This window comes from Canis aureus, chromosome 16 (assembly GCF_053574225.1).
Source record: "Canis aureus isolate CA01 chromosome 16, VMU_Caureus_v.1.0, whole genome shotgun sequence".
NCBI classification, from domain to species: domain Eukaryota; kingdom Metazoa; phylum Chordata; class Mammalia; order Carnivora; family Canidae; genus Canis; species Canis aureus.
In genome coordinates this window covers 7,281,226-7,307,848 of record NC_135626.1, presented here as the reverse complement: position 1 = coordinate 7,307,848, position 26,623 = coordinate 7,281,226, and the positions used below count along the sequence as shown (strand labels likewise).

Here is a 26,623-nt window from a genome sequence, read left to right as displayed (position 1 = left end):
ACCCCTAAAGACAATTACTATTCTGGTGTATTTTCTTCTTTTCTCCTCATTTAACAATAGTTGTTTTGCATGAACAATCCTGTTCTCCTGATTAAATATCAGAATATGAGGAATACTTTTGCTTTAATTTTCCCAAAATTTCACATTAAAGTTGCTTTCAAATATAAACACAAGTGGAGTAATGATACTTCAATTTGTTGTTCTCATAAACTGAACTTTACAGAATAAATACAGTAACACTTAACTGAGCTAGCTGAAGGTCACCTACCTGGTGACTTCATTTTAAACAGCTCACCAACTGGCAGTCCACAGATGGTATGGCCTGTAAAATGTGTTATATTTGGCCAACATTTTTTTTTAATTTTAATTAGTTGCTAGCTAATAGCATATAAAAGCCAGAATTTCTAACGTTTCTTGAAGGAACAACAACAAAAAGAACCATAAGATCCAGTATGTCTAGGCCACATTCCAATGCAGCAAAAGTGGAGCAGCAGCAGCCGCCTACAGAAGAAACATGTGCTCCTCAGCTGGCCATGCTCCCTGGGGTCTCCTGAAGCCAGCTCACACATTGTATCTACCTAGTTTCTAATAGCATCTAAGCCTGTGACCTACTTCAAACAAACAAACAAACAAACAAACAAACATAAATAAAACAAACCAAACATCAGATCCGAAAGGTAAGCAAACGTGTCTCTCAGCAAAAGACACCCACAATCAAGTTTCTCTACAACAGAGAAAAGCAAGAATACTACCATCTACCATTCACTGCCTGCCTACTATTGATGATAGGAAACACTCCCTCATGAAGCTTAATAATCAAATTCTTAGCTCACTGTATTTAGACAGCAACTTATAAAAGGAATGAGGTCAGATTTACTCAATAAAGCAAAATTCTGATCGCTTCTCGGCCTTTTGGCTAAGATCAAGTGTAAAGCAAAATTCTGACAGCTAAGCATATGAGAGAAAAACTAGAAGCTGAAAGAAAATGCAAAACACAGAAGTCTGGGGTCCTGGCAATCAGGGCTCTCGTTGGTAACAGTCAAGTGAGGGCTGCTTGCCCAGTGCAAGTGGTAAGATGGAAGGAGCCCTGATCCTGGGCTCAAATGCTGTCACCCCCACTTCTGTAACCCAAGCTCTGTTTCCCTAATTCATAAAGTAGGGATAACATTTATTTCAAAGAGCTGACAAAGAGTTAACAAATAAAAATATCCAATATTTAGCACAATATCTACCTTATACTGGATACTTTAATAAACAAGTAGCTATTACCACCACTTATAACATATTCTACAGGACACCTCATTTCCAAGTGAGCCCAGAACACCTGTCCCTGGACCAGTGGTCTCCACTCTGCACACAGCAACCTCACATACCACAATTCTGGCAGCAGGGATGAAAGATTTAAAATAACACTGAATGTACCAACAGCATCTACCTCAGTGTCCCATTCACCCAGCTCACTTCCTGTCTCACTCTGCATTGCCTTGGATGAACTGCTAGCTGCCTTGACCAAGTCGTCTTCCATGCTCCCAAGGCCCAGATATGGGATTTGACCTTACGCTGTTGCAGGAGCACACTGTACCCTTTTCCTTTTTCAGAGGGAGAAAGGGGCAGTGGCAGAGGGAGAGAAAGAGAAAATCTTAAAAAGGCTCTATTTCTTAGCACTGAGCCTGACATGGGGTTTGATCTTACAACCCTGAGACCATAACCAGAGCCGAAATCAAGAGTTAAATGTTTAACTGACTGAGCCACCCAAGAGTCCCTGCATCCTTTTCTACACTACCCTGATCAATACTCTGGACAAAGCTAACCATATTTATTTTACATAATGACCAGTTTTGGAGGCTGCCTAGGAAGGGTATGAGGTTTACCAAGATGGATCAGCTAACGGTCCATGACCCTGAGAGAGGCAAAGCATGGATAAGGAAGATTCTCTCTTCATTTCCCAAAACTTGGGGATCCCTGGGTGGCTCAGCGGTTTGGCGCCTGCCTTTGGCCCAAGGCACGATCCTGGAGACCCCGGATCGAGTCCCACACCAGGCTCCCGGCATGGAGCCTGCTTCTCCCTCTGCCTGTGTCTCTGCCTCTCTCTCTCTCTCTCTCTCTCTGTGTCTATCGTAAATAAATAAAATATTTTTAAAAAAAAAAAAAAAGGACTTCATTTCCCAAAACTTTTCAGATACCTTTTTTTGGGGGTGGAGGGCTTACAAACCAAACCACTGGTTTAAGTAAGATCCACCATTATAAGGCTGGTGTGATCCTGATCAGGTGGTAGTGGTTTTCAAGTATTCATGCAAAGGGACTTGATTTATCTACTTATGATCATCACAACATCAAATTGCTAAAGATGTTCTCTAAAAGTCATTACTCTCCTAACTCTGGGAAACAAACAAGGGGTAGTGGAAGGGGAGGTGGGCAGGGGGATAGTGACTGGTTGATGGGCACTGAGGGGGACGACACCTGATGGGATAAGCACTGGGTGTTATACTATATGTTGGCAAATCAAACCCCAATAAAAGAATATAAAAAAAGTCATTACTCAAAAACAAAGTGATAACATATTGCTATGAAGGCAGAGCTTTGTTTTTGTTTTTTTTAAGGTTTTATTTATTCATGAGAGACACACAGAGAGAGACAGAGACACAGGCAGAAGGAGAAGCAGGCTCTCTGTGGGGATCCTGATATGGGACTGGATCCTGGGACCCCGGGATCATGCCCTGAGCCGAAGGCAGATGGTCAACCGCTGAGTCACCCAGGTGTCCCAGAAGGTAGAGCTTTGAAATGAGGTTATTACATATTGCATTCGTTTCCAAGGGCTGCTGTCCCAATGCCCACAGACTGAGTGGCTTAAAACAGCAGAAATTTATACTCTTACAGTTCTGGAGGCTAGAAGTTCAAAGTCAAGGTGTAGGCATGGCTGTCCTCCCTGTAAAGGCTCTAAGGAAAAATCCTCCCTTGTCCTCTGAGCTTCTGGTGGCTACTGGCAATGCTTGGATCTTCTTGATATGCAAATGCCTTACCCCAATCTCTGCTTCTGTCTTCTCATGGCCTTCCTTCTCTGTGTGTGTCTCTTATAAGGACACCAGTATATTGGAAGTAGGGCCCATTCCAATCCAGTATGACCTAATCTTAACTACTTACTTCTGCAAACACTCTATTTCCAAATAAGACTAAATTCTGAGGTCCCAGGTAGATATTAATTTTGGAGGGACACTAGTCAATGCAGTGTGTGTGTGTGTGTGTGTGTGTATACATACATACACACACATACCCATCCTCCTAATCATTCACACTGAAGTGTTTTAGATCTTAATTACCCAGCTCATATGTTATCCTTCAACTACAGAGGTGAAGCAAAGATAAACTCAAAATGGACGAAAGATCTAAATGTGAGACAAGAATCCATCAAAATCCTAGAGGAGAACACAGGCAACACCCTTTTTTGAACTGAGCCACAGTAACTTCTTGCAAGATACATCTATGAAGGCAAGGGAAACAAAAGCAAAAATGAATTATTGGGACTTAATCAAGATAAAAAGCTTCTGCACAGCAAAAGAAACAGTCAACAAAACTAAAAGACAACCTACAGAATGGGAGAAGATATTTGGAAATGACCTATCGATAAAGGGCTAGTATCCGAGATCTATAAAGAACTTATGAAACTCAACAGCAAAGAAACAATCTAATCATGAAATGGGCAAAAGACATGAACAGAAATTTCACAGAGGAAGACATACACATGGCCAACAAGCACATGAGAAAATGCTCCGCATCACTTGCCATCAGGGAAATACAAATCAAAACCACAATGAGATACCACCTCACACCAGTGAGAATGGGGAAAATTCACAAGACAGGAAACAAATGTTGGAGAGGATGTGGAGAAAGGGGAACCCTCTTGCACTTGCACTGTTGGTGGGAATGTGAACTGGTACAGCCACTCTGGAAAACTGTGTGGAGGTTCCTCAAAGAATTAAAAATAGCAATTGCACTGCTGGGGATTTACCCCAAAGATACAGATGCAGTGAAACGGCAGGATACCTGCACCCCAATGTTTATAGCAGCAATGTCCACAATAGCCAAACTGTGGAAGGAGCCTCAGTGTCCATCGAAAGATGAATGGATAAAGAAGATGTGGTTTATGTATACAATGGAATATTACTCAGCCATTAGAAACGACAAATTCCCACCATTTGCTTCAACATGGATGGAACTGGAGGGTATTATGCTGAGTGAAATAAGTCGATCGGAGAAGGACCAACATTATATGGTCTCATTCATTTGGGGAATACAAAAATTAGTGAAAGGGCATAAAGGGGAAAGGAGAGAAAATGAGTGGGAAATATCAGAGAGGGTGACAGAACATGAGAGACACCTAACTCTGGTAAATGAACAAGGGGTAGTGGAAAGGGAGGTGGGCGGGGGGTTGGGGTGACTGGGTGACGGGCACGGAGGGGGGCACTTGACAGGATGAGCACTGGGTGATAGGCTATACGTTGGCAAATCGAACTCCAATAAAAAAATTTTTTTTTTTAAAAATCAGTTATCTATTAAAAAAAATAAAGAGCTTGAAGGAAAAGAAAACCTACTCGCTAGTCCAGCCAATATTTTTTGACCCCAACATTTTTCCTACTAGTTAAAAAAGTAGTAAACTACATGTGAGGGTGCGCTAAGAGAGAGAAAAAAAAGAAGAAACAAAAATGTGTAATAGCATTAGTGGAAGGGGCAGGGGCAATAAACATGGAAAAAAGACAAAACGATCACTAGAATTTTCTAGGGTTGTCTTATTAAGAAACTCTAGTGATCAAATATTTGATTCTTCTGCACTATTCTTAGAAGAAAGCAAATTGGCATATATGCCACCAAAAGGTAGTCATTAAAAAAAGGCCTGTGATGTGCTTATATACACATATGCTGAAGACTGGATGCTTGATACATAGTTGTACTTAAAAGAGATGAAACCCTGAAAGGTCTATGTAAGGAACCATTTAAAGTGAACACTGAGGGACACCCGGGTGGCTCAGTCAGTTAAGCATCTCTACCTTTGGCTCAGGTCATAATCCAGGGTCCTGGGATCAAGCCCTGCATTGGGCTCTTTGCTCAGCAGTGAGTCTGCTTCTCCTCTCCCTGTCCTTCTGTGATTAATCTCTCTGGCGTGCTCTCTCTCTCTCTCAAATAAGTAAATAAAATATTTTTTAAACAAATAAATAAAGTGAACACTGAGGTTCACTCAGGAGTTCTTTCTAGATCAAATGGCCAGTACTGGTATTAAAATATCCTTCAAAGTGCTATCAACTATCCCACTTCGGTGCATAAAAGGTAGGAAAGGTTATGAAAAATGAAGAAGACCCAGATCAATCCATATGTTCATTTATTCAAGCCCAAACAAAATGGAAACCTGCTGTCTTCTGGCTACCAATTAACTAAAGAGCAGCATGTGCTCAAGCGAAGCTACAGTGCTTCACTCTGTTGGTTTAATAGGAGGAAAAGGAGTAATTCAGCTTTGATAATGGGTAATAACACAGGAACTGCCCTTCATATCCTGCAAAAATGCTAGTTCGATAATCATCTCCCCAGACTTAATCCTTTTACCATGAATGTGAGTGGGAGAGTGGGAACATATATTTACAATCTGGGGATAGATATGCATCTTGCTCCTGCATTCTCTTACCAAATCTGAAGTCACGTTAACAGTATTACCTGGTCTTCCTCCTATAGTCTGCTAGGTGGTGGCACCAGCATCCACCTTTACAACATCTGCCAGCAACCTGGATGCTACCCCCTTCCTTCGCCTCTACATCTGTCCATTATTAACATTCTAAAGAGCTAGTGGTCAGGGTACCTGGCTGGCTCAGTCAGTGGAGCATGACTCTTAATCTCAGGGTTGTAAATTCAAGCCTTGTGTTGGGGGGTAGAAATTACTTAAAAATAAAATCTTAAAAAAACAAAACAAAAACAGCTAGTGGTCTATACCCTCTTCTCTCCCCCCCACCTCCACAGTGCCCCCTACTTTAGGCCCTAATCTTGCACCCAGACTCCACCTATAACTGGCTCATCCCTTGCTTCCAGTCCTGTCCCCCTGATCAAGCGTCCACAGAAACCTATCTAAAATGTAAACTCAGGGGTGCCTGGGCAGCTCCTCTGGGTAAGTGTCTGACTCTTGATTTTGGCTCAGGTCATGATCTCAAGGTCATGAGAATAAGCCCCATGCTGGCTCTGCACTGACCATGGAGCCTGCTTCGGATTCTCTCTCTCCTTCTCCCCACTCTCACATTCTCTCTCTCTTAAAAAAATAAAATAAAATGAAATGAAATGTAAAATCAGTCACTGCCAACCTAAAAAAACTACAGTGGCTCCCTGAATGCTACAGACTCAAAAGTGCCTTTACATGCTATTACGGCCTACCTCTACGTATTTCTTCTCCTCTGCGCTTCACTTTGTACACCAACACCACGACAGTAGACTATTTCTTGCCGCCATGCTCATGAAGCTGTCCACTCTGGACGATCTCTTTCCACATGCTTCTCTTAGCTAATTCCTTTTCCTAACATGTAAACTCTTGAGGTTTAACACATATGTTACCTCCTACAGGAAATCTTGTCTTAAGCTCTCAGAAAAGGTTCTGAATTCTGTGCTCCCACAGTCCCAGGGCATGACTGTTAAAGACACTATGCTGTATCAAAACTCCTAGTTTCCAGGGCACAAAGCACATATCTGACAAAGAGCTAGTATCTAGAACATATAAAGAACTGTCAAAACTCAATAATAATAAAAAAATCCAATTAAAAATATGCAAAAGAGGGTTGTCTGGTTGGCTCAGTCGGTAGAGCATGGGACTCTTGATCTTGGGGTTTTGAGTACAAGCCCCATGTTGGGCATCGAGTTTACTTAGAAAACAAACAACAAAAAATGCCCCCAAAATACAACTACCTATTTCTTTCTTTTTTTTTAAAGATATATATTTTTAAATTATTTATTTATTTATTTATTCATGAGAGACAGAGAGAGAGAGAGAGAGAGGCAGAGACACAGAGGGAGAAGCAGGCTCCATGCAGGGAGCCTGACGTGGGACTCGATCCCGGGACTCCAGGATCATGCCCTGGGCTGAAGGCAGGAGCTAAACCGCTGAGCCACATGGGCTGCCCAGCACTAATTCTTTTTTTTTTTTTCTTTTTTTTTTAGATTTTATTTATTTAATCGTGAAAGACACACACAGAGAGGCAGAGGCACAGGGAGAAGCAGGCTCCATGTGGGTAGCCGGACGTGGGACTTGATCCTGGATCCCCAGGATCACAGTCTGGGCAGAAGGCGGCGCTAAACCGCTGAGCTACCAGGGCTGCCCCAACTACCTGTTTCTGTGCCTGTCTCACTTTTGCATTTCTAGTGCCTAGCACATAGTAGCCATTTAATAAATGTTGAAGGAATGAACTACTATTTAGTTTGTTCTACTACTCAATACTATGTTTTTACATAAATTATACCTAAGCCTTATAACTACCCTGTGAGAGAACAAGCATCATCCCTATTTTATAAATGAGAGAACTGAGGATCAGAGTAGCACCTGAACACTGGTATCTAATGCTTTCTCTTCTACTCACGCTCTAACCACACTCCCCCTCACCGTGGCATATTCTTTTTTTTTTTTTTAAGATTTTATTCATTTATTCATGAGAGACACAGAGAAAGAGAGAGACATAGGCAGAGGGAGAAGGAATCTGATGTGAGATTTGATCCCAGGACCCCGGGATCACACCCTGAGCAAAAGGCAGATGCTCAATCACTGAGCCAGGTGTCCCTCCCTGGCATATTCTTATTCACTTCCCAGGTCTGTTTTAATGTCCCTTCTTCACGGAACTCCTCCCTTATGCCAAAAACCAAGGCACGTTCCTCCTTGCACAAAATACAATACACATATCTCAGGCCTGGGCTCATGTGTACCTCCTTATCTTCCCCTCCTGCCTTCCACTCTACCCCTGAACACTCTGCTCCAGCCACACAGGTCTCCCCCTAGTTTCCAAGACAAATGAAATGAAGACTGTCCTACTCGGGGCCTTTGCACTTTTGCTTCCTCTGCCTGCAATTCTCTCCCCTAGACCCTCAAATGCTTGCCTCATTCTTTAAGTTTCTGCTCAAATACAATCTCTTCAGAGAGGCCCTCTCAGAAACCCATCAAGAACGGCTTCCAACTCCATCACTCTTTACCCTGATACTGCTTTATTTCCTTTTCAATTCATCCCAATCTTAGACTACTTATGCGTTCATGTGTTTCAGAACTTACTGTCCATTACCTCTAGAATGAAAGCTCCATGTGTACAAGGTCTCGGCCCTTTTCACTGACACAGCCTGTGTTTAGAGGAGTGCCTGCTCAGCATATAAGACACCTGATGAGGGACCCCTGGGTGGCTCAGCGGTTTAGCACCTGGCCCAGGGTGTGATCCTGGAGTCCCAGGATCGAGACCCATGTCGGGCTTCCTGCATGGAGCCTGCTTCTCCCTCTGCCTATGTCTCTGCCTCTCTCTCTGTGTGTCTCTCATGAATAAAAAAAAAAAAAAAAAAAAAAAAAAGACACCTGATGAGTATCTGCTGAATGAGTAAGACCAGAGAAGGCGTATGTTGCAAAATCATCTAGTAAGCTTAAAATCATTCGTGTTAGTCAATGAACATACACACACACACACACACACACACACACACACACACACAGGTTTTAAGTCAAAACAAAACATTTCAGGGGATCCCTGGGTGGCTCCATGGTTTTGTGCCTGCCTTTGGCCCAGGGCGTGATCCTGGAGTCCGGGGATGGAGTCCCGGGATGGAGTCCTGTCTCGGGCTCCTGGCATGGAGCCTGTTTCTCCCTCTGCCTATGTCTCTACCTCTCTTTCTCTCTCTCTCTCTCTATCATGAATAAATAAATAAATCTTAAAAAAAAAAAACACACATTTCAGGTACATACTCTTTGTGCAACTTTCTGCTTTAATCCACCTTTTCACTTAACACCTTCTGATCTAGATCCCATTGGTGTAGAGGATGTCTTATGTGACTACTCTAAAAATTATAGCATTATTTGGAAGGAAGTCAGGATTCCAACTGACATCTGTCTATTCCAAAGTCATGCAATTTCCTAAACTATATTAAACTGCTGGTATAAAGTTTTGATTTATGACTATGGTTTATAATTTGTGGATGATTACCATAAAATTATGTACTCAGCCCAAGAAACGTCCAAATTAAACCAAAGCACTCAAAGTTTAGCAAAACTCTCTTGCTACCATCTCATATGCAGCAGCTACCAGAAAGCTAAAATTATCAGTAATCAAAATATTTTGTATTTGTAAATAAAAGTTCACATGTAAAAACTATATTCAGACAAACTCTAACATAAAACTCAGATTATCCCTTTTTATCCCATTAGTAAGAATCTAAAAATGACTATTAAAATAATATCAAGGCAGCCAGGGTGGCTCAGTGGTTTAGTGCATGATCCTGGAGACCTGGGATCGAGTCCCACGTCTGGCTCCCTGCATGGAGCCTGCTTCTCCCTCTGCCTGTCTCTACCTCTCTCTCTCTGTGTCTCTTATGAATAAATAAATAAAATCTTTAAAAAATACTAATAAGGGCTGCCCGGGTGGCTCAGCAGTTTAGCGCCACCTTCAGCCCAGGGCCTGATCCTGGAGATCCCTACATGGAGCCTGCTTCTCCCTCTGCCTGTGTCTCTGCCTCTGTGTGTGTGTGTCTCTCATGAATAAATAAATATAATCTTTAAAAATAATAATAAAAATAAAATAAAATAAAATAAATAAAATAAAAAAATAAAATAAAATAAATAAAATTAAAAAAATAAAATAAAATAAAATAACATCAGTGGGGTGCCTGGTTGGCTCAGTCAGTTGAATGGGTCTTCATTTCAGCTTTTTAGGTTATGATCTTAAGCCCTGCATGGGGCTCCACGCTGGGTGTGGAGCGTGTTTAGGATTCTCTCTTTCCCTCTCTCCCTCTGCACTTTCCCACCCCACTCATGCAAGCACTCCCTCTCTCCAAAAAAAAAAAAAAAAAAAAAAAAAAGTAGAACAACATCAGTGATCATTTAAACACACCATTTATTCAAAGTTAGGAATCAGAAAATAAACAGTGATTAAATGAATGGAAACCACCCATCATCCAGAAAAAGCTTTGTTACATTCCATATTTTAAGTTTCTGAAGTCATTAAGTATTAAGATACTGAGAAAAACTCCCATCAACAGAGGGAAGTCTATACTCAGAATATGGAGGGCCATATCTGTTTTCTTTGCTGGTCTGAAACCTCCATGCCTGCATGGCATCTGGGTAGGGATCATAACTAATATAAACTATCTATTTTTCCTGAGCATATGAGTGTCTAAGAAATAATACTTGTTTCTACTTTACACACTTTTCCTTTGTCTCATGTGTCATATTTGAGAAACATAACAAAATCTACTGTAAGATAAAACATATAACTTTAATCAAGACAGTGCTATACTTTGACAGCAAACAGCACAATTAAGGATCAAATGCCTAATTGCTATGATCTGAATGTTTGTGTTCCCCCAAAATTCATGTTGAAATCCTAATCCCCAAAGATGATGATATTAGGAGGTAGGGATCTCTGGGAGGTACTTATGTCATAAGGCCTGAGCCTTCATGAATGGAATTAGTGCTCTTGTAACGAAGACCCCACAGAGATCCTTCACCACAACTACCATAAGGGCACAGCAAGTAGACACCAGCTATGAACCACAAATAGGGCCCTCCACAAAGTCAGCACCTTGATCTTGGACTTCTCAGCCTCTAGAAGTCTGAGAAATAAATTTATGCTGTTTATTAGCTGCCCAATCTGTGGTATTCTGTTGTAGCAGCTTGGAAAGGCTAAAGACACTAACAAACAGAGATGTAAGCATTGGACATCAACAGGACAAACGCGACAAAAAGAAAGACGATCAGCACACCTCTCAATGGAGGAACACCGCACTAACTATGAAGTGGTCTTGCCGAAAGAATCAATTCTGAACATGATCAAGCCTCTGGATCCAATTAACAATTAAAGGACAGACAAACAGGCTAAACTAGAGAATACATGTCTACACAAAAACACACATGTGAATGTTTGTAGCAGTATTATTCACAATGGACAAAAAATGAAAAAACTCAAATGTCATCAACTGGTGAATCAAGAAAAGATGTGGTCTATCCATACAATGGAATAATATTCAACCATAAAAAAGGAATGAATTATGAAGACATGGTACACATGGATGAACCTCAAAAATTTAAGTAAAAGCTATAGACAAAAGACCTTATATTGTGTGATTCCATTTATCTGAAATATCCAGAAAGGGCAATCTATAGAGTCAGAAAGGAGATTGATTACAGGTTGCCTGAGGCTGGGGAAGGGAATGGGAATTAACTGCAAATCAGCACAAGGGATCTTTTGGTGGTGATGAAAATGTTCTATGGCTGGATTGTGGTGATAGTTGCACAACTCAGCAAATTTACTAACAATCACTGAGCTGTATACTTAAAAAAGGATTTATTTTATGAAATGTAAACTGTACCTCAGTAAGGTAGTCTTAAAAAGGTATGGAATGGTCGTGAGTTCAAGCTCCAAGTTGGGCTTGATGCTGGGCATGGGGCCTACTTAAAAAAAAAAAAAAAAAAGGAATTTGAGAAAATTGGGAAAACCAGAAGAATGATGAAAAGTATAGTATGGGGGAGTGTCTAACTGGTTCAATCAGTAGAGTGTGCGACACAACTCTTGATTTTTGGGGTCGTGAGTTCAAGCCCCACGTGCGGAGAGATTAAAAAAGAAAGAAAAGTGTAGTATGGAACAAGAAGAGTGAATAAAAAAAATGAAAAGATTCACTTTTAATTATAAAAAACAAAGAATGTGAAGACAGAAGTACTGTATGTGGGGATGGTGCAGAACCAGCCCCTGGTTAATAAAGGTTATTCAGGCTGGGTGACAGGTACATGGGAGTTCATTCTGTCTACTACTGGTATCTGTTTGAAATTCTCCATGATAAAAAGGTTTTAAACAGATCTACACATATTTATGGTACTTAGTGACTTCTTCATGTTACTTCTGTCAGTCTAGGTGTACAATCTGATCAAGTCTCCTATTTCTCCCAGTCTCCAGCAAAACACAACAATCTAATGTTGCTGCTCTGATAGGCTCCCTTCAGGTGATTTGTTTCCTTAGGGAAGAAGTCAGAATATTTATTAAATGAGAAAAGAAAGCACTACGGTATTATTTTGCAATGACTACCACAATACTTATGAAACATGTACACAGATGAAAAACATTAAGTAATTTAGCACAACAGGAAGAAATCGATTACCAGAACTACACCAAGTAGTTTGCTTCTGCCACTGAGGTTCGCATATGTTTTCATCTCTACCAACACTATCAGTATTTACCCAATGATGCTAACATTTTAATTCTAGAAATATACAAAGAGCATTGGACTGGGAACCAAGGGACATGGTCCAGTGTGTTCAATTACTAGCTTCATCTCTAATTTATAACCTGTATGAACTCAGTTAACACTACTTAATCTAAGGATCCCAACCTATAAAATGAAAGCACTCTGAAGATCTGGAGTTCTTAAGTTGGACGAGGACCTAGGGATAAACTTCAGCAGGATCAAAAAGTCCCAGAAATTCCACAAGAATGCTTTGTCTACATTTCTACCTGCACTTCTCTGGGGAGAGGTTCTATAGATCTGGGGTCGTGAGTTCAAGCCCCACGTGCGGAGAATCTATAGACAGATTCTCAAAAGGAGCCATTTACTTAAGAATCATTTTAATTAGGATAATTTTTACTTATAAACAACAAAAGCTGATAACCAAAGGTTGGTGCATGGGTCTGGCCAGGCTTTTTAATTTGCATTTTATATTCTTTAAACTCTACCTTCACAAAATACAACACTTTGTGGTCTGTTAATGTGTTTTAATAAGACGAACTTCCTATAATCCCGCAACTTCTTAGAAAATTGTACATTATGAAAAACATGTAGAGGGCTTTGGGTCCTAACGACTTATGTTTCTACTCCCCAAATATATTAACCTGATGAACTGTCTGGAGGCACGTTCTAGCCTCAGACGACTGTTAGCTGTGAGTTATAAAGTAAGATCCAAGGGGTCATTCGAGGCCTATCATAAATCTCTTCCCTAAACAGACAATGACAGGAACGAGGGAGAAAAGGGCAGGCCCTCTAATTAGAAACACATTTTTGATGCAGGTTTTAAATCCTCGGTCGTGTATTTCAAGCAATATCTGAAATTCCTTAAAAAAAAAAAAAAAGACAAGACTTGAAATTCCTTCTGAAGATTCCCACTTTCATCAGTCCAGACAGCGCACTAAGCCGAACCGGGAAACTGAGGCTGAGGTTTCGCGTACCTTCGAGGGGCACAAGAGGGTGGAAGAGTGGACACCGTGGACAAGTGAAGTGGGGGAGAAGAGTTAGAGGTGCAGAGGGAAGAGCTGGAGGCTCTCTGCTAGGAACCGAGGGAAGCCAGCAGGGACTCCAAGCGCCCCCCCCCCCGCCCCCAACCCTTGAGGTTAAGGCCGCTGTGCAGCCCCCTCCCCTCTGAGCTCGGCTCCAGTCTTCCTGCCCCTTCCAGGCGGCCCGGGGACCCGGCCATTTCCACAGTTCCCAAAACCCCGCTCACAGAGAGAGGCCGCGCCGGGGGCTAGGCGGGCTGGGGGCAACCGCTCAGAGACCCACCACCGTGGGGCAAAGTTGTCCTCAGCCCGGGAAAGCGGCCTCGGCCTCCGCCCCGCGCCCGGCCCTGCCCGGTCCTGCCTAGCCCTGGCCGGCCCTACCTTGAGCGCCAGGTGGTGGACGCGGCCCAAGCCAGGCTGGGCCAGCAGCTGCAGTAGCCCCAGTAGCGGGAGCAGCTGGAGGCCGGCGGCCAGCGAAGGACGGCGGGGGACCGAAGGCCCGACCGGCGCCGGGACGGCCATATTTGTTCCAGCATCACCAGCCGCTTCCTCTCCCGCCCACTTCCGGGGGCAAAGGGCGGCGGCTCCCGGAAGTGCCTGGAAGAGGAGGTCAGCGGCGGGCAGCGTGGGGCCTGCGGTGCTTCTGGGGCCTGAGGCCGGGAAAGTTGCCGAGGGGCCGAGAGCGGCCACCTTGGGCCGTTCAGTTTAGTCTCTCCGGTGCAGCCTTTTGGTGTGGCCGGAAGAGGTGGAGCCTCGCCGGGGTAGGGGGTTGAGAAATCTGTGGCGGTTGCCATGGCGACAGTCGCGGGCCCCGACACCCTCCATCCCCACCCCCACCCCCACCCCCACCCCTCGCCGCTACCCTCGCGGGGCCTCACATCCGCCGGGAGGAGTTTTGCAAGCGACCGCGGAGAGATCTGGGGTTTCTGCGGGAGGGAAGTCTTGCGCTGCGGCTACAGCACCGTGCCCGGCGGATGAGCCGACTGGTTTCAAGAGCGGCCTTAAGTCGGCGGAAAATACCGAGTTCCTGGTTTGTCATAGGTCCCTTGGTTTTGTTGAGGCACCCCACACTAAAATGTCAGACGACATGGTTGCAGGAATAGGATTTATTCGAGTCCTTTTGCGTGCATTGTTGTATTTGATCCTTGGAACAATCTGGTGAGGTAGGAGGTAGGTATGATCGTTATGCCCACTTTACAGGTAAGCAAACTGAGGCTCTGAGAACTTAAGTCGTTTGTTCCAGGCTGACAGTCACAAGGAAACGTTTAAAGACTGTTATATTGCCTCATGCTGTTTCGTGCAACCTCAAGAATCTGAGTCTTAACGTTTTTCTCTTAATTCCGCGTGGAAACTTTTTGCTTCTGATCTGTGGGATTTTTTTTTTTTTAAGGATTATATTTAATCATGAGAGACACAGAGAGAGAGACAAGGTCCCAGTGCGGGACTCGATCCCAGGACCCCGGGATCACGCCCTGAGCCGAAGGCAAGTCAACCACTGAGCCACCAAAGCGTCCCTAATCTGGAGGGATTTATGGGGAGATCTTCAATAGTGAATTAAATAGTTGGTTCCCTCCTCTCACCATTTTTTGCCAAGAAGTCATAAAAGAACATGCTTATGAAAATTGCTGATAGATTCAAGTTCATTTAATTTTTACTTTTTTTTTTTTTTAAGATTTTTATTTATTCATGAGAAACAGAGAGAGAGGCAGAGACACAGGCAGAGGGAGAAGCAGGCTCCATGCAGGGAGCCTGATGTGGGACTCGGTCCCGGGTCCTCAGGATCCCACCCTGGGCAGAAGGCGGAGCTAAACCGCTGAGCCACGGGGCTGCCCCTTATTTAGTTTTTAGATTCTGTTTTAGCTTGCCATACAAGTAATGCATGCAGTCTGCCTGAAATCGTTTAAGTAAAAGAGAAAGTAAAAACCACTAGTGTATTTTATGACAGAAAAGGATTCTTAACGTTTTAATTGGAACTAGGAACTGAAATTAACATGATATATTTTAATAGCCCTAACGGGCTGCACTCAGGTTTAAAAAAAATCAGTTGAGAAAATACAGAGTAGGAGAAGGATGGATGAAGGATTCGGGGAAAGGGAAGGTCCTAGATTTATTATTATTTTTTTAGCTGTGTGCAATTTTGGTAAAATCATGAATCTCTGAATTCCTCCCTTGAATAAAAAACCGGTACAAATTCTGACACACCCTCCCTAAGGACGAAAGTAGGGCACTAAGGTGGAGGCAGGAAGTTAGAGGCATTGTACTGGTGGGTGAAGCATATCTCTTTTTTTTCTCCAACCTCTGATCTTCAGCCGTCTATTACAAATATGTAATCTTATATCTTTGAACAGAATTTTTATCTGATCTTACGCCCCCATTTTACAGATAAAGAAATTGAGAACTAGAAACTATATTTTAAGAATCCATAAAGGGAGATGATATTAGTTAAGTTTATTTAGTGAGTGATTAAATTTGCCAACTCTTCTGCTCAGTACTTCACATATACTTATCTCATTTAAGGCCACAAAATCCTTATAAGGTATATATTTTTATTCCTTTTTCAAAGGATGAGACTGAAAAAAAAATAAAAATAAAGGATGAGACTGGGTTAAATTACTTCATTCAAAGACCTCTGCTCATTTATAAATGACCCAGATGGAATTCTCATTCAGGCCACAACCCCAAAGCCCAGAACTTAATCTCTGTCCTGCATTGTAAAAAATCATTTGCATATTAGGCATGAAGGGTCCTTGGATAATCAACAGATCCATCTAGGTGTTTAACAAATTTGAAAACAAATCCGAGGACCTCAAATGACTTGCTCATGATCATACAACTAGTTGATAATTTTCTGCAAGTACCTTTAGAACCAGGACTAGAACCTCCTCTGCTTCAGACATGGGTCTGCGCTTCTTGCAGTATACATACATGGTTATCTAATTCTTATCATTTTAATCTTTCAAAAAAATAGAAGCCCAGAGGCACCTGGGTGGCTCAGTCAGTTAGGCATCTGCCTTTGGCTCAGGTCATGATCCTGGGGTCCTGGAATGGAGTCCTGTTCAGCAGGGAGTCTGCTTTCCCTCTGCCCTCTGCTCCTGTGTTCTTTCTCTAGCTCTCTTGCTCACTCTCTCTCAAATAAATTAAAAAAAAAATTTTTTTTTAAAGCCCAGAATATAAGTAACTAGTGTGTTATCAAATGCTAGAAAAATTTTCAGAAGGCATTTTAAAACTCTGCATTGTGAGAGAACACAGTAGGAATATAAAATAAGTGATACTTTCCTTTTGGTATCAAGAGGATATTTCAAAGACAACTGATTCTCATTTCGGTGTGAAACTAGTTGTTCAAAGAAAAGGTGGGTTTTTTAAAAAGATTTTATTTATTTCAGAGAATGCGAGTGAGAGAGCATAAGCAGTGGAGAGGGAGAAGTAGGCTGCCCACGGAGCAGGGAGCCTGATGCGGGGCTCAATCCCAAGACCCTGGGATCATGACCTGAGCCAAAGGCAGCCACCCCTGAGCACCACCCCCTATGCTTGAAAAGGTAATTTTTAATTACAGTTTCATTTTTAAAGACAGTCTGCAATGCTTTAGAGTATTTCTGTTCTTTACTTTTTAAAGCAGGGTACCATTTCTGAGACTCTCTGGTTTTAAATTTGAATATACCAATAGGCTTCTAAAAGTAGAACGATTGGGAAGAGTCTTAATTTCATAAAGTGATTTAATACTCATGAAACATTTAAATAGTTTATAAAATAGATAGCTTTTGTCTTTTAGTTTCTGGAAAACAATTTTACAAGGGATTAAAATTGGGTTCTTATTCTTTGCTTCTTTTCCCTTGGGAATTCTATGTGACCTTCACAGGGTCACATACCAATAGTATCTGTCCAGAAGTTTATAAGGAATAGCTTCCTTCAGGTATTTGAGAGCCATATTGTACCCGTCATTAGTTTGAAATTGAGAGAATTAGGAAAGGGAACGCTAATTACAAAATGTTTTTAGACAGTTACCTTTCAAATTCAGTGCAAACTACCTTGGCAATTATATTTAGGCACATAATTTCAGAGTTTCAAGAAAAGATTATTTGCATAATCATGATGCTGTAACTGGAAACAGACATGTTGAGTAACAGAACAAGTTATGCCTGCTCCTCCCTGGCACCATTTTCAAAGGGACATTAAACTTTAAGGTATCAACAGAAAAAGCCTGGAGGGGCTGGAAAGACTCATCTCCTAAACTTGACTTTTAACCTCGCTCTCTTAGTCAAGTCTATATTGTTTTTTTTTTTTTTTTCCATTTCCTCTAACTTTGCAGGATCCATTAAAGTTTACCATTAATAGCTGAATTTATTTATTTATTTTTAAGATTTTATTTATTTATTCATGAGAGATACAAAGAGAGAGGCAGAGACACAGGCAGAGGGAGAAGCAGGCTCCATGCAGGGAGCCTGATGTGGGACTCAATCCTGGGACTCCAGAATCACGCCCTGAGCCGAAGGCAGATGCTCAACTGCTGAGCCACCCAGGCATCCCAATAGCTGAATTTATAGTTTGAACCTAGTACTGTTTGATAAATTTGGTATTAGTTTAAATTAAATTTAATTTAAAATTCCGGAAACCTTATGGAAATTAGTGGGTTAATATTCTCTGGTTGTAATAAGATATACTTGGCGTTTGTTTGTTTTGTTTTGTTTTAAATATTTTATTTATTTGAGGTAGAGGGGAGAGCATAGAGGGAGAGTGAGAGGGTGAAGCAGACTCCCTGCTGGGCAGAGAGCCCAATGCAGGACTCAATCCCGGAACTCCGAGATCATTACCTGAGCTGAAGGCAGACGCTTAACTGCTCAACCGATGGAGCCACCCAGGTGCCCTTGCCATTCATTTTTATCAAAAGAGTTGATATTTCAAACCAAAACCTCTATAAACACAGTGTGAAAAACCAGAGATGAAATTGGCAACTGGCGATACATTCAGAAGTCAAATGTCACTTTCATTCTTTGACTTGAAATATCATTTCGTGGGATGCCTGGGTGGCTCAGCAGATGAGCGTCTGCCTTTGGCTCAGGGCATGATCCTGTAGTCCCAGGATTAAGTCCCACATCTGGCTCCCTGCTTGGAGCCTGCTTCTCCCTCTGCCTATGTCTCTGCCTGTCTCTCTGTCTCTTATGAATAAATAAATAAAATCTAAAAAAAAAAAAAAAAGAAAAAGAAATGTCACTTCTTGGGGCATGGGAAGCCAACCAAGTCTTGCAGGGAGTCATCTTCTTGGAAAAAGTAGGCTCTGGCATGTCTTAAATCCCATGGTTTGGAAAAAACCGTGAAGTTCACTTCTCAATTTAGTGGCACGGTATATAACTTGCTCAGCCACAGGACACCTGGTTTTTTCCTGGTTTCATGCACAGCTTCGTAGATCTTCAGGGGAATTCCACCATCAGATACAAAAATTGGTTGCAGTTTTAAGATTCTACTCACCATAGAGTTGCTACTTTTATCCCACTCCAACTTTTTACACTTGACTGCCTTCTTGGGTCCTTAGTGAGAAGTCTGAATGCTAAACAAATGAAGAATTTTAAGGTAGAAACTAATGGAAGCTATTTTAAAGGGGAAGAAAAAAATCCTGGGAAGTTTGTTATGAATAGTTACTCAGCAATAGACAACCAATCAATTGTAGTTCAGGCAAGCCGCTTTGCTGCATCAGAAGTGCTTAAAAGATTGCTTTCTTGATACAAGTAAAAATCCTCTAGAAAACAAGAGGAAAAGAAGAGGAACCAATATTGGTGTATTGGTGCTCTTACGTGCTAAGCATTTTACACATATTCTTTAATCCTCAAAGTGCAACTACAAGTCTTCGTGACTTTGAAGTAAGTAGCATTATTTCCATTTCTTAGAGCTCTTCTGTACAGAGTTTTCCCAATCTGGCTATCACCAAAGCCTGTGCGCACTGCCAGCGCTCTCACTCAGCCTCAGAACAATCTACAAGGTACCTGTTTCACCAGTGAGGAACCTGAAGCTCAGTTTAAGTTAACATGCAAAGGTCATACACACATCTAATAAGTGTGGGACACTAAAATTCCAATTTAGCAATTACAAAACTGATCTCCTGTAAAATGGATGAGATGAAGATAGAAATATCTATATATCAAAGGCCCTGAGTGAGATGTTTATTATTTGCTAGCAGTGTTAGAATCGTCAAAAAGCCCTAGTAGAATTCTTGGCCTCTAACTACATAGCAACCTGTACAGAGTCTCTAATAAGGTCCACATGGTCAGACATTTTGGTGTAAAACTATATAGTCACCCACAGATCATAATTTTGTAAATCATTGTCCTTCAAATGTTCCTGAGAGGGGAATCAGGTGTGCTTAACCCAGATTGATCCTCTGTGTAATTCAAACATTTACATAGAGAAGGTTCAGAATACCCCCTATGAAAATTGAATCCTAAGTAGGTTAAGTCACAGTAATTTGTTAATTGGGAAAATTCTTTGTATTAGAATTATTGTTTTCCTATAAGAGAAACGGAAGTAGATTTAGTTCTTCCTAGAAAATACTGTGCTGTATTTGTTTTTTGTTTTGTTTTATTTTGTTTTGCTTTGCTTTTTAAAAAACCACAGCAGTCACTTTTCTTTTAGCTTTGCACTTTACAAAACCACAAGGGAGAAGTCCTTGAGGGAGAGGGAAGTAGGAGTGGGGGATAGTAAAGAAGGGAAGCCCAGTAGGGCCTCCCATGTCCTGGCTGTACAGAGCTAGGCCAAAAGACCCCAGGGAATGGCCACAGTCCTCTAGAGACTGTCACGATTTGACATTTAATAGGCAGCCACAGGCCTGAGGTTCAGGCAGCCCAGAGAAGGAAGTTGGCTTCCTACCCCTCCTTCCCCCAGGCCAGGGGAAGTCAGCTTCCAATTAGGGGTGAGGGCTACCCATCCAGCAGCTTTAGGATGCTCTCAGGCTCCTTCAGAGTCTTCCAGGCCTGGTCCTTCTCCTTCTTGTTTGGGGTCTGCTTCTTCTGCCGGGCAGCCATGATCTTCCAGAAGGCGTCCATGACCTCGTTGTCTGCCATGTGGACCCGCTGCCTCAGCTCCTGCTGGCTTACCTCCTCTTTTGCCAGCCTCATCAGGTTGTGCTTCTTGGTACGATTATGGGCACTGAGCACCTTCAGCTCGGTCTGCAGTTTGTGCAGCTTGGCAAGGACTTCATCCTTCGAGTCCTCTGCAGGGCGGTCCTCAGACTCTAGCAGGCCCCGGGCAATCAGCTCCTCCTTGATGTGCCTCTCCAGGGACTTGGTATGTGGCACGCTGAAGGGCTTGTTCTGATTACAGGGAGCGGTGCTTGCCCCATTGGCCCCTGATTCCTTCCCAGACATGTCAGGAATAGGAGAATCCTCCATAGGGGAAATGATATTTTCCTCCACCAGGGCCTGTAGGAGGTGCTGTGTCAGAGCACCAAAAGGGCACCCATCTTCAGGCTACTCATGCTGGGCCTCAGACTTCTTCAGCAGGGCATCCACATCTTTAGTGTCCAGTTCAGTCAGTGGCCCCATAAGGCCTTTCTTTTTGTCAGCCACAGCTGCTGCCCGGGCCCCATCCTTCTGTTCCTCCAGCAGGTCCTCCTGTACCCAGCATTGGGAGCAGTGCTTCCCCAGGGGTGGGATCTTGTAATGTTCAGCCTCGTCTTCTGGGGGTTTAGTAGTTCCTCTAGTATGCGTACTTCCTCACTGGTGATATCAGCACAGTAGGGCTCTACAGAGGCCCAAACCCTGTTGGGGGCATCATTCCTGGGGATCCGTGGCATGTCAATTGGGTCATCAGTGAATTCATATTCCTGGATCTTGGGCTGAAGGTTTCTGGATTTGGGATGCCAGGGACCAGGGCCCGGCCCATGTCCCACCTTTCCTTCCAGTTTCTGCTTCTTCGGCTTTCCATGTTTTGGGGGAAGCTCCAAGCTCATGGTTTCGACCCAGCTTCAGGAATCATCAATCACCTTTCTTATCCTGCCAGTCAGTGAGGATCTGGGTTTCGGCCTCAAGAACCCACAGGCACCAGCTGGCAGAGGAAAGCAGGGTCTCAAGCTCCAGCTGCAGAGTTTCCAGCTCTTCAATGCCGATGCCATCATCCTCAGAGCGGGCTAGCATAGCCGTGTAGCATGGACAGACCTTCAGGTGGTCCACAGACTTGAAGTCATGGAACTGCAAGGGGCAGTCCTTCAGTACACTCATGGTCCAGGATATGGGACCCTGTGGAACTACCCAGGATGTTCTGAGGATTATGAAAGGATGCTTGTCAAGAGCCCCGTTCAGTGTCTGGCACAGAAGTGCGCCTGTTTAATGGCTGTGCTGTATTTGTTTTATCTTTTTTTTTTTCTCCTGCAGGCTTCTCTTTATCCTGAACAGTGGTTGATTAGTTTAGTTAGTTTTTTTTTTTTAAGAATTTATTTATTTATTCATAAGAGACTGAGACAGAGAGAGAGAGAGAGAGAGAGAGGCAGAGACACAGGCAGAGGGAGAAGCATGCTCCATGCAGGGAGCCCGATGTAGGACTCCATCCTGGGTCTGCAGGGATCAGGCCCTGGACTGAAGGTGGCGCTAAACCGCTGAGCCACCCAGGCTGCCCAGTTTAGTTTTGTTTTATTTTTTAATTTTATTTTATATATACTTTTTAAATATTTTATTTATTTATTCATGAGAGACACACACAGAGAGAGGCAGAGACACAGGCAGAGGGAGAAAGAAGCAGGCCCCATGCAGGGAGCCTGATGGGACTCGATCCTGGGACTCCAGGATCACACCCTGGGCTAAAGGTGGCACTAAACCTCTGAGCCACCAGTGCTGCCCCTAGTTTTGTTTTAGAGTTTGACATTTTCAAACCTTTTCCAGGTATTGCCCAAACTTAATGAAGTTAAAGATATATGCAGTGCAGTCTAGTTAACCTGGTTTCATATAATGCTGCTACTGTGGCTTCTAATGGGTTCTTGTAACTGTTTCCTGCTTACTCATCCTAAAAGGTTTCGCCTTGATGTGGCATTTTTTTCTTCTGCTGTCCTTTCTTCTTCTTTCCCTTCTTTAGAGCAGCAGGTTGTCTTTGCTCCTGATTAGCATATTTTCACAAATGGTCACTCTTTTTGAGAAGTCTCTAAGAACACAGTCAAGATTAGATCATTGTATTTAGAAAAATATTCAAGCATTGGCAGGGAGGAAAATTGAGTTGATTACTGAGCAAGATCTTTGTAACCCAACCTGCATTTCACTTACTGTTTCCAAATAGCAAACTAAATTGTGCAGCATTGTTTGAAATTTTAAGCCCTCCAATTCACTCTGGTTATCAGATCGCCTTGGGAGTCAGTGGCTGGCCATCTTGATTGTTACATACCTAGCAGGCTTAGAGTAAAGAGCTCTCAGACCTGGTAACAGTGAGAACAAAATATTTAAACACACACTAAAAACAAACAAATAGGGGAAACTTGTAACTGGAAAAAAGACCAAAACAGTTTTGACAGTTTATTGTTAACTGTGTCCAACAAAGGAAGTAGACTTGTAGGTTTATCTGCAAGGGTTTTCAGCTCCACCCTTCCATGGAAGAGAATGATAACTTGTTGAGGCCGGTCGTGGTGGGGTGGTAGGTATTGGAGAGATGCATTACTGTGCAATATTTCTAAAATGGGGCCCATTTTAGTTCAAAGTTGCTCAGAAAAGTCATTATTTTTTAAGAGTTTTTTTTTTTTTTTTTTAAATTTATGAGAGAGAGAGAGGCATGGAGACATAGGCAGAGGGAGAAGCAGGCTCCATGCAGGGAGCCCGAAGTGGGACTTGATCCTGGGACTCCAGGATCACGCCCTGGGCTGAAGGCAGCGCTAAACCGCTGAGCCACCCAGGCTGCCCCATTATTATCTTTTTTTTTTTTTTAATTTATGATAGTCACACTGAGAGAGAGAGAGAGAGAGAGAGGCAGAGACACAGGCAGAGGGAGAAGCAGGCTCCATGCACCGGGAGCCCGACGTAGGATTCGATCCCGGGTCTCCAGGATCGCACCCTGGGCCAAACCACTGTGCCACCCAGGGATCCCCATTATTATCATTTTTAAAAAAGATTTTATTCATCTGTTCATGAGAGACACAGAGAGAGGCAGAGACATTGGCAGAGGGAGAAGCAGGCTCCCTGCAGTGAGCCCTATAGGACTCGATCCCAGAACCCCGGGATCACCTGAGCCACCCAGGTGCCCCAAGCGTTCAATAGTATTAAATCAGAAAAGTTGGGGAGACAGGACCCAGTGATTAAAAGAAAGTTGGAACTCCAAGAATTCAACATAGCTTCTTGGAAACAATTGTGTAGACCTTTGGAACAAGAGGTAGAAAAGTACCTACTAGGGACACCTGGGGGTGGCTCAGCAGTTTAGTGCCCGCCTTCAGCTCAGGGCATGATCCTGGAGTCCTGGGATGAGTCCCACATTGGGTTCCTGATGGGGAGCCTGCTTCTCCGCCTCTCTCTCTGTGTCTCATGAATAAATAAATAAAATGTTAAAAAAAAAAATAAAAAAGAAAAGTACCTACTTAAAAACCAGCTCTTGTAGCACCAGGCTGGCTCAGTTGGTGGAGCTTGCAACTCTTGATCTCAGAGTTGTAAATTCAAGCCCCACCTTGGGTGTAGAGATTACTTAAAAATAAATTCTAAAAACAAAAAAAAAAAATCTGTTCACAGTTTACCAACCATGGGCCAAGTAACAGGTGCTTATCTCCTGATCCTTACCAGCACATGTTGAGATGGGTAGTTACCAACTCCATGTGGCAGGCGGGGGCTCTGAACTTCTAGAGGGATGGAGTCCTTGTCTGTGGCCACCCAGCTAGTGCAGGTGGGAGGCCAGATTGGAACCCAACACGTTCTCGGTGGACCCAGCGCCTTTGCCACTAAGCGGCAACGTGATTTCACATCTGAGCGTTTCTTGGCCGAACGAGTTGGGAACCACTGATTTCAGAGATTGGAAATCACGGGTTGTATGTCCCTGGATTCCTTCCCCAACCACTATGCTCGGAGCTGCTTGGTCGCTCTCGGCCTCGTTGTCCCTATCTGTATCCTGCACAGACCTCACTGAACCAGGCCCCACGCCCATCGCGCAAGGCTGCAGGGCACCTCAGGCCTCCGCGGCTGCTAGGCGGGGGGGGGGGGGGGGGGGGGTAGGAGGGACAGGGCATCCCATCCCGAGCGAACTCTGGTCCGCGTGAATGGCTGCCAAGGAAAAGTATTGTCCTTAAGTCCAAATTGGTGCTTGGCGCGGCGGATCAACTTCAGGCCTCCGTAGAGCCCCGATAATAACAGGGGCCGGCTCCGTTCAAAGGCGAGAGGTTGTTCTAAGAGCAGAGAGTGTGGTCGCTAATAATAAAGAAGTCGGCGGGGAGAGTTCTGCGGGTTCCAGGTCCCGGCCGCACCCCCCTTCCCCACTTCCCTCCGCGTGCTCCGGGACCCCCCGGCGGCGCGGGCCAACTGGAGGGCGCCCGCGAGGAGGGGGGCAGTGGGCGGGGCGCGCGCGTGCGCGAGCTGTCAGCCCGGCCCCGCCCCCGCCCCGCCCCGCCCCCCGCCGCCGCCCCTCCCTCGTTTTCCCCCTCCCCTCGCTCTCCGGGTGTGGGGAGGGCTGGCGGGCGCTGCGGCGGCCGCGGCGGCTGCTTCCTCGGGCCATTTTGCTGAAGAACGACGAGGAGGAGGAGCTGCTGGGGCGACCCACGGAGAAGAGCGGCGAGCTAGAGGAGGCGGCGGCCGCGCGCGCACCGGGCTTTCCTCGATCGCGGGGATCTCCAGGGGCGAAGGGATCGCCGGGGAGGGGGACCGGAGAGCCGCGCCTGCCGCGCGGCGCGCCCCTTCCCGCCCCCTGCACCATGAGCTGGGGCACCGAGCTCTGGGTGAGTGAGGGGCCGGGCCCGCCGGGCTGGGGGGCGGGGGGAAGGTGCCTTGCGCGCCTGGGCAGGGGGCGCGGGCCGGGCTGCTTTGGTGGAGGCGATGGCGTGCGGGTCGGGGTCCCCGCGGCCTGCGGAGGAGACGCGGGGCTGTGCCACTAGTCGGCCTCGGCCCGAGCAGGAGGTGCAAGCCCGATTCGCCCTTCCGAGGCGAGGGGAGCTGGTGTGGGTCCTCGGCCGCCGGAGGAGAGGGCACGGATCCGGGCTCCCCGGCGGCCTGGGCAGGGGGTGCGGATCCGGGCCCCCCCGGTGGCCTGGGCAGGGGGTGCGGATCTGGGTACCCCCGGTGGCCTGGGCAGGGGGTGCGGATCCGGGCCCCCCGGTGGCCTGGGCAGGGGGTGCGGATCCGGGTCCCCCCGGCGGCCTGGGCAGAGGGTGCGGATCCGGGCCCCCCGGCGGCCTGGGCAGGGGGTGCGGATCTGGGTACCCCCCCGGCGGCCTGGGCAGGGGGTGCGGATCTGGGTACCCCCCCGGCGGCCTGGGCAGGGGTTGCGGATCTCGGTCCACCCCCCTCGGCGGCCTGAGCAGGGGGCACGGATCTGTGTCGAGCCATCCACCCTCGTGCCCGGGTAGGGGCCCAGGTCCCGCCGGGGGTCTGGGCGAGAGGTGCGGATCTGGGTCCCCCCGCGGCCTGAGGAGGGGGCGCGGGCCGGCCTCCCCTCCGCGGCGCCCCGAGGCCAGTGCGGTGTGTGGAAGGAGCAGCCTTAATCCCTCGGGGCGAGGAACCGACGCGCGGCTGTCCAGCTTCGAGGGGGGCGTGGAGGCCCTCGGATTTTTGCGGGCTGCGTTATTTGTTCGGGCGCCCCAGCGGCGAGTGTCTAGGGCTGTTCTCCTGGAGAGGTGCGGGCGGATCTGGCGCTTCTCTCCGGGGCGGGGTGGCCTCGGCCCGGCCAGGTCTCGGGTCTTGGGTTTGGGGGTACAGGGGCGAGAAGTGGCGTCTTCCCTCTGGAGGCGAGGACTTTTGACCTGTGGCGGCGCGGGGCGCACTTGTAGTTCTGGAGGAGCAGCTCAGATGCCGGATTTGCCGTGGGGACTGCGGCGTTTGGCCCAGAGGGGAAAGTAAGCGGAGTTAGGGGAGAATTTTGTGTGATCGCCTTCAGGAAGAGGCGTTCGCGAGAACTGCTCAGAGGAAACAGTTTCGTACGGGAAAGGTTGGCGGCGAGGGCAGCCCTCGGAGGTCCTTAACCTGGGGCTGCGGATGGGTAAACAAGCAGCGCGGTGTCTGGAAGCTCTTGCT

General features: G+C 45.3%; 2 protein-coding genes and 1 pseudogene across 24 annotated transcripts in view; 1 reads left to right on the top strand and 2 right to left on the bottom strand.

Moving 5' to 3' along the window:
* The window catches only part of GPR107 (G protein-coupled receptor 107), an 80,284-nt gene extending 66,104 nt beyond the window's left edge, over positions 1 to 14,180 (bottom strand). For 2 of the 5 annotated variants that reach the window (XM_077851047.1, XM_077851048.1), the window contains exon 1: positions 13,842 to 14,180. In XM_077851047.1, the coding sequence (XP_077707173.1) occupies positions 13,842 to 13,982 (141 nt within the window). In that variant the 5' untranslated portion in view covers positions 13,983 to 14,180. The remainder of the gene's footprint in view (positions 1 to 13,841) is intronic. The other 3 variants (XM_077851050.1, XM_077851051.1, XM_077851049.1) reach the window with 2 other exon arrangements.
* The window catches only part of FNBP1 (formin binding protein 1), a 152,486-nt gene continuing 139,939 nt past the window's right edge, over positions 14,077 to 26,623 (top strand). For 15 of the 19 annotated variants that reach the window (XM_077851026.1, XM_077851043.1, XM_077851042.1 and 12 more), the window contains exon 1: positions 25,168 to 25,332. In XM_077851026.1, the coding sequence (XP_077707152.1) occupies positions 25,309 to 25,332 (24 nt within the window). In that variant the 5' untranslated portion in view covers positions 25,168 to 25,308. Of the gene's footprint in view, positions 14,631 to 16,843; positions 16,997 to 25,042; positions 25,333 to 26,623 lie in introns of those variants that run through there. The other 4 variants (XM_077851027.1, XM_077851028.1, XM_077851044.1 and 1 more) reach the window with 4 other exon arrangements.
* LOC144285669 (transcriptional adapter 3 pseudogene) lies at positions 20,309 to 21,915 on the bottom strand (annotated as a pseudogene).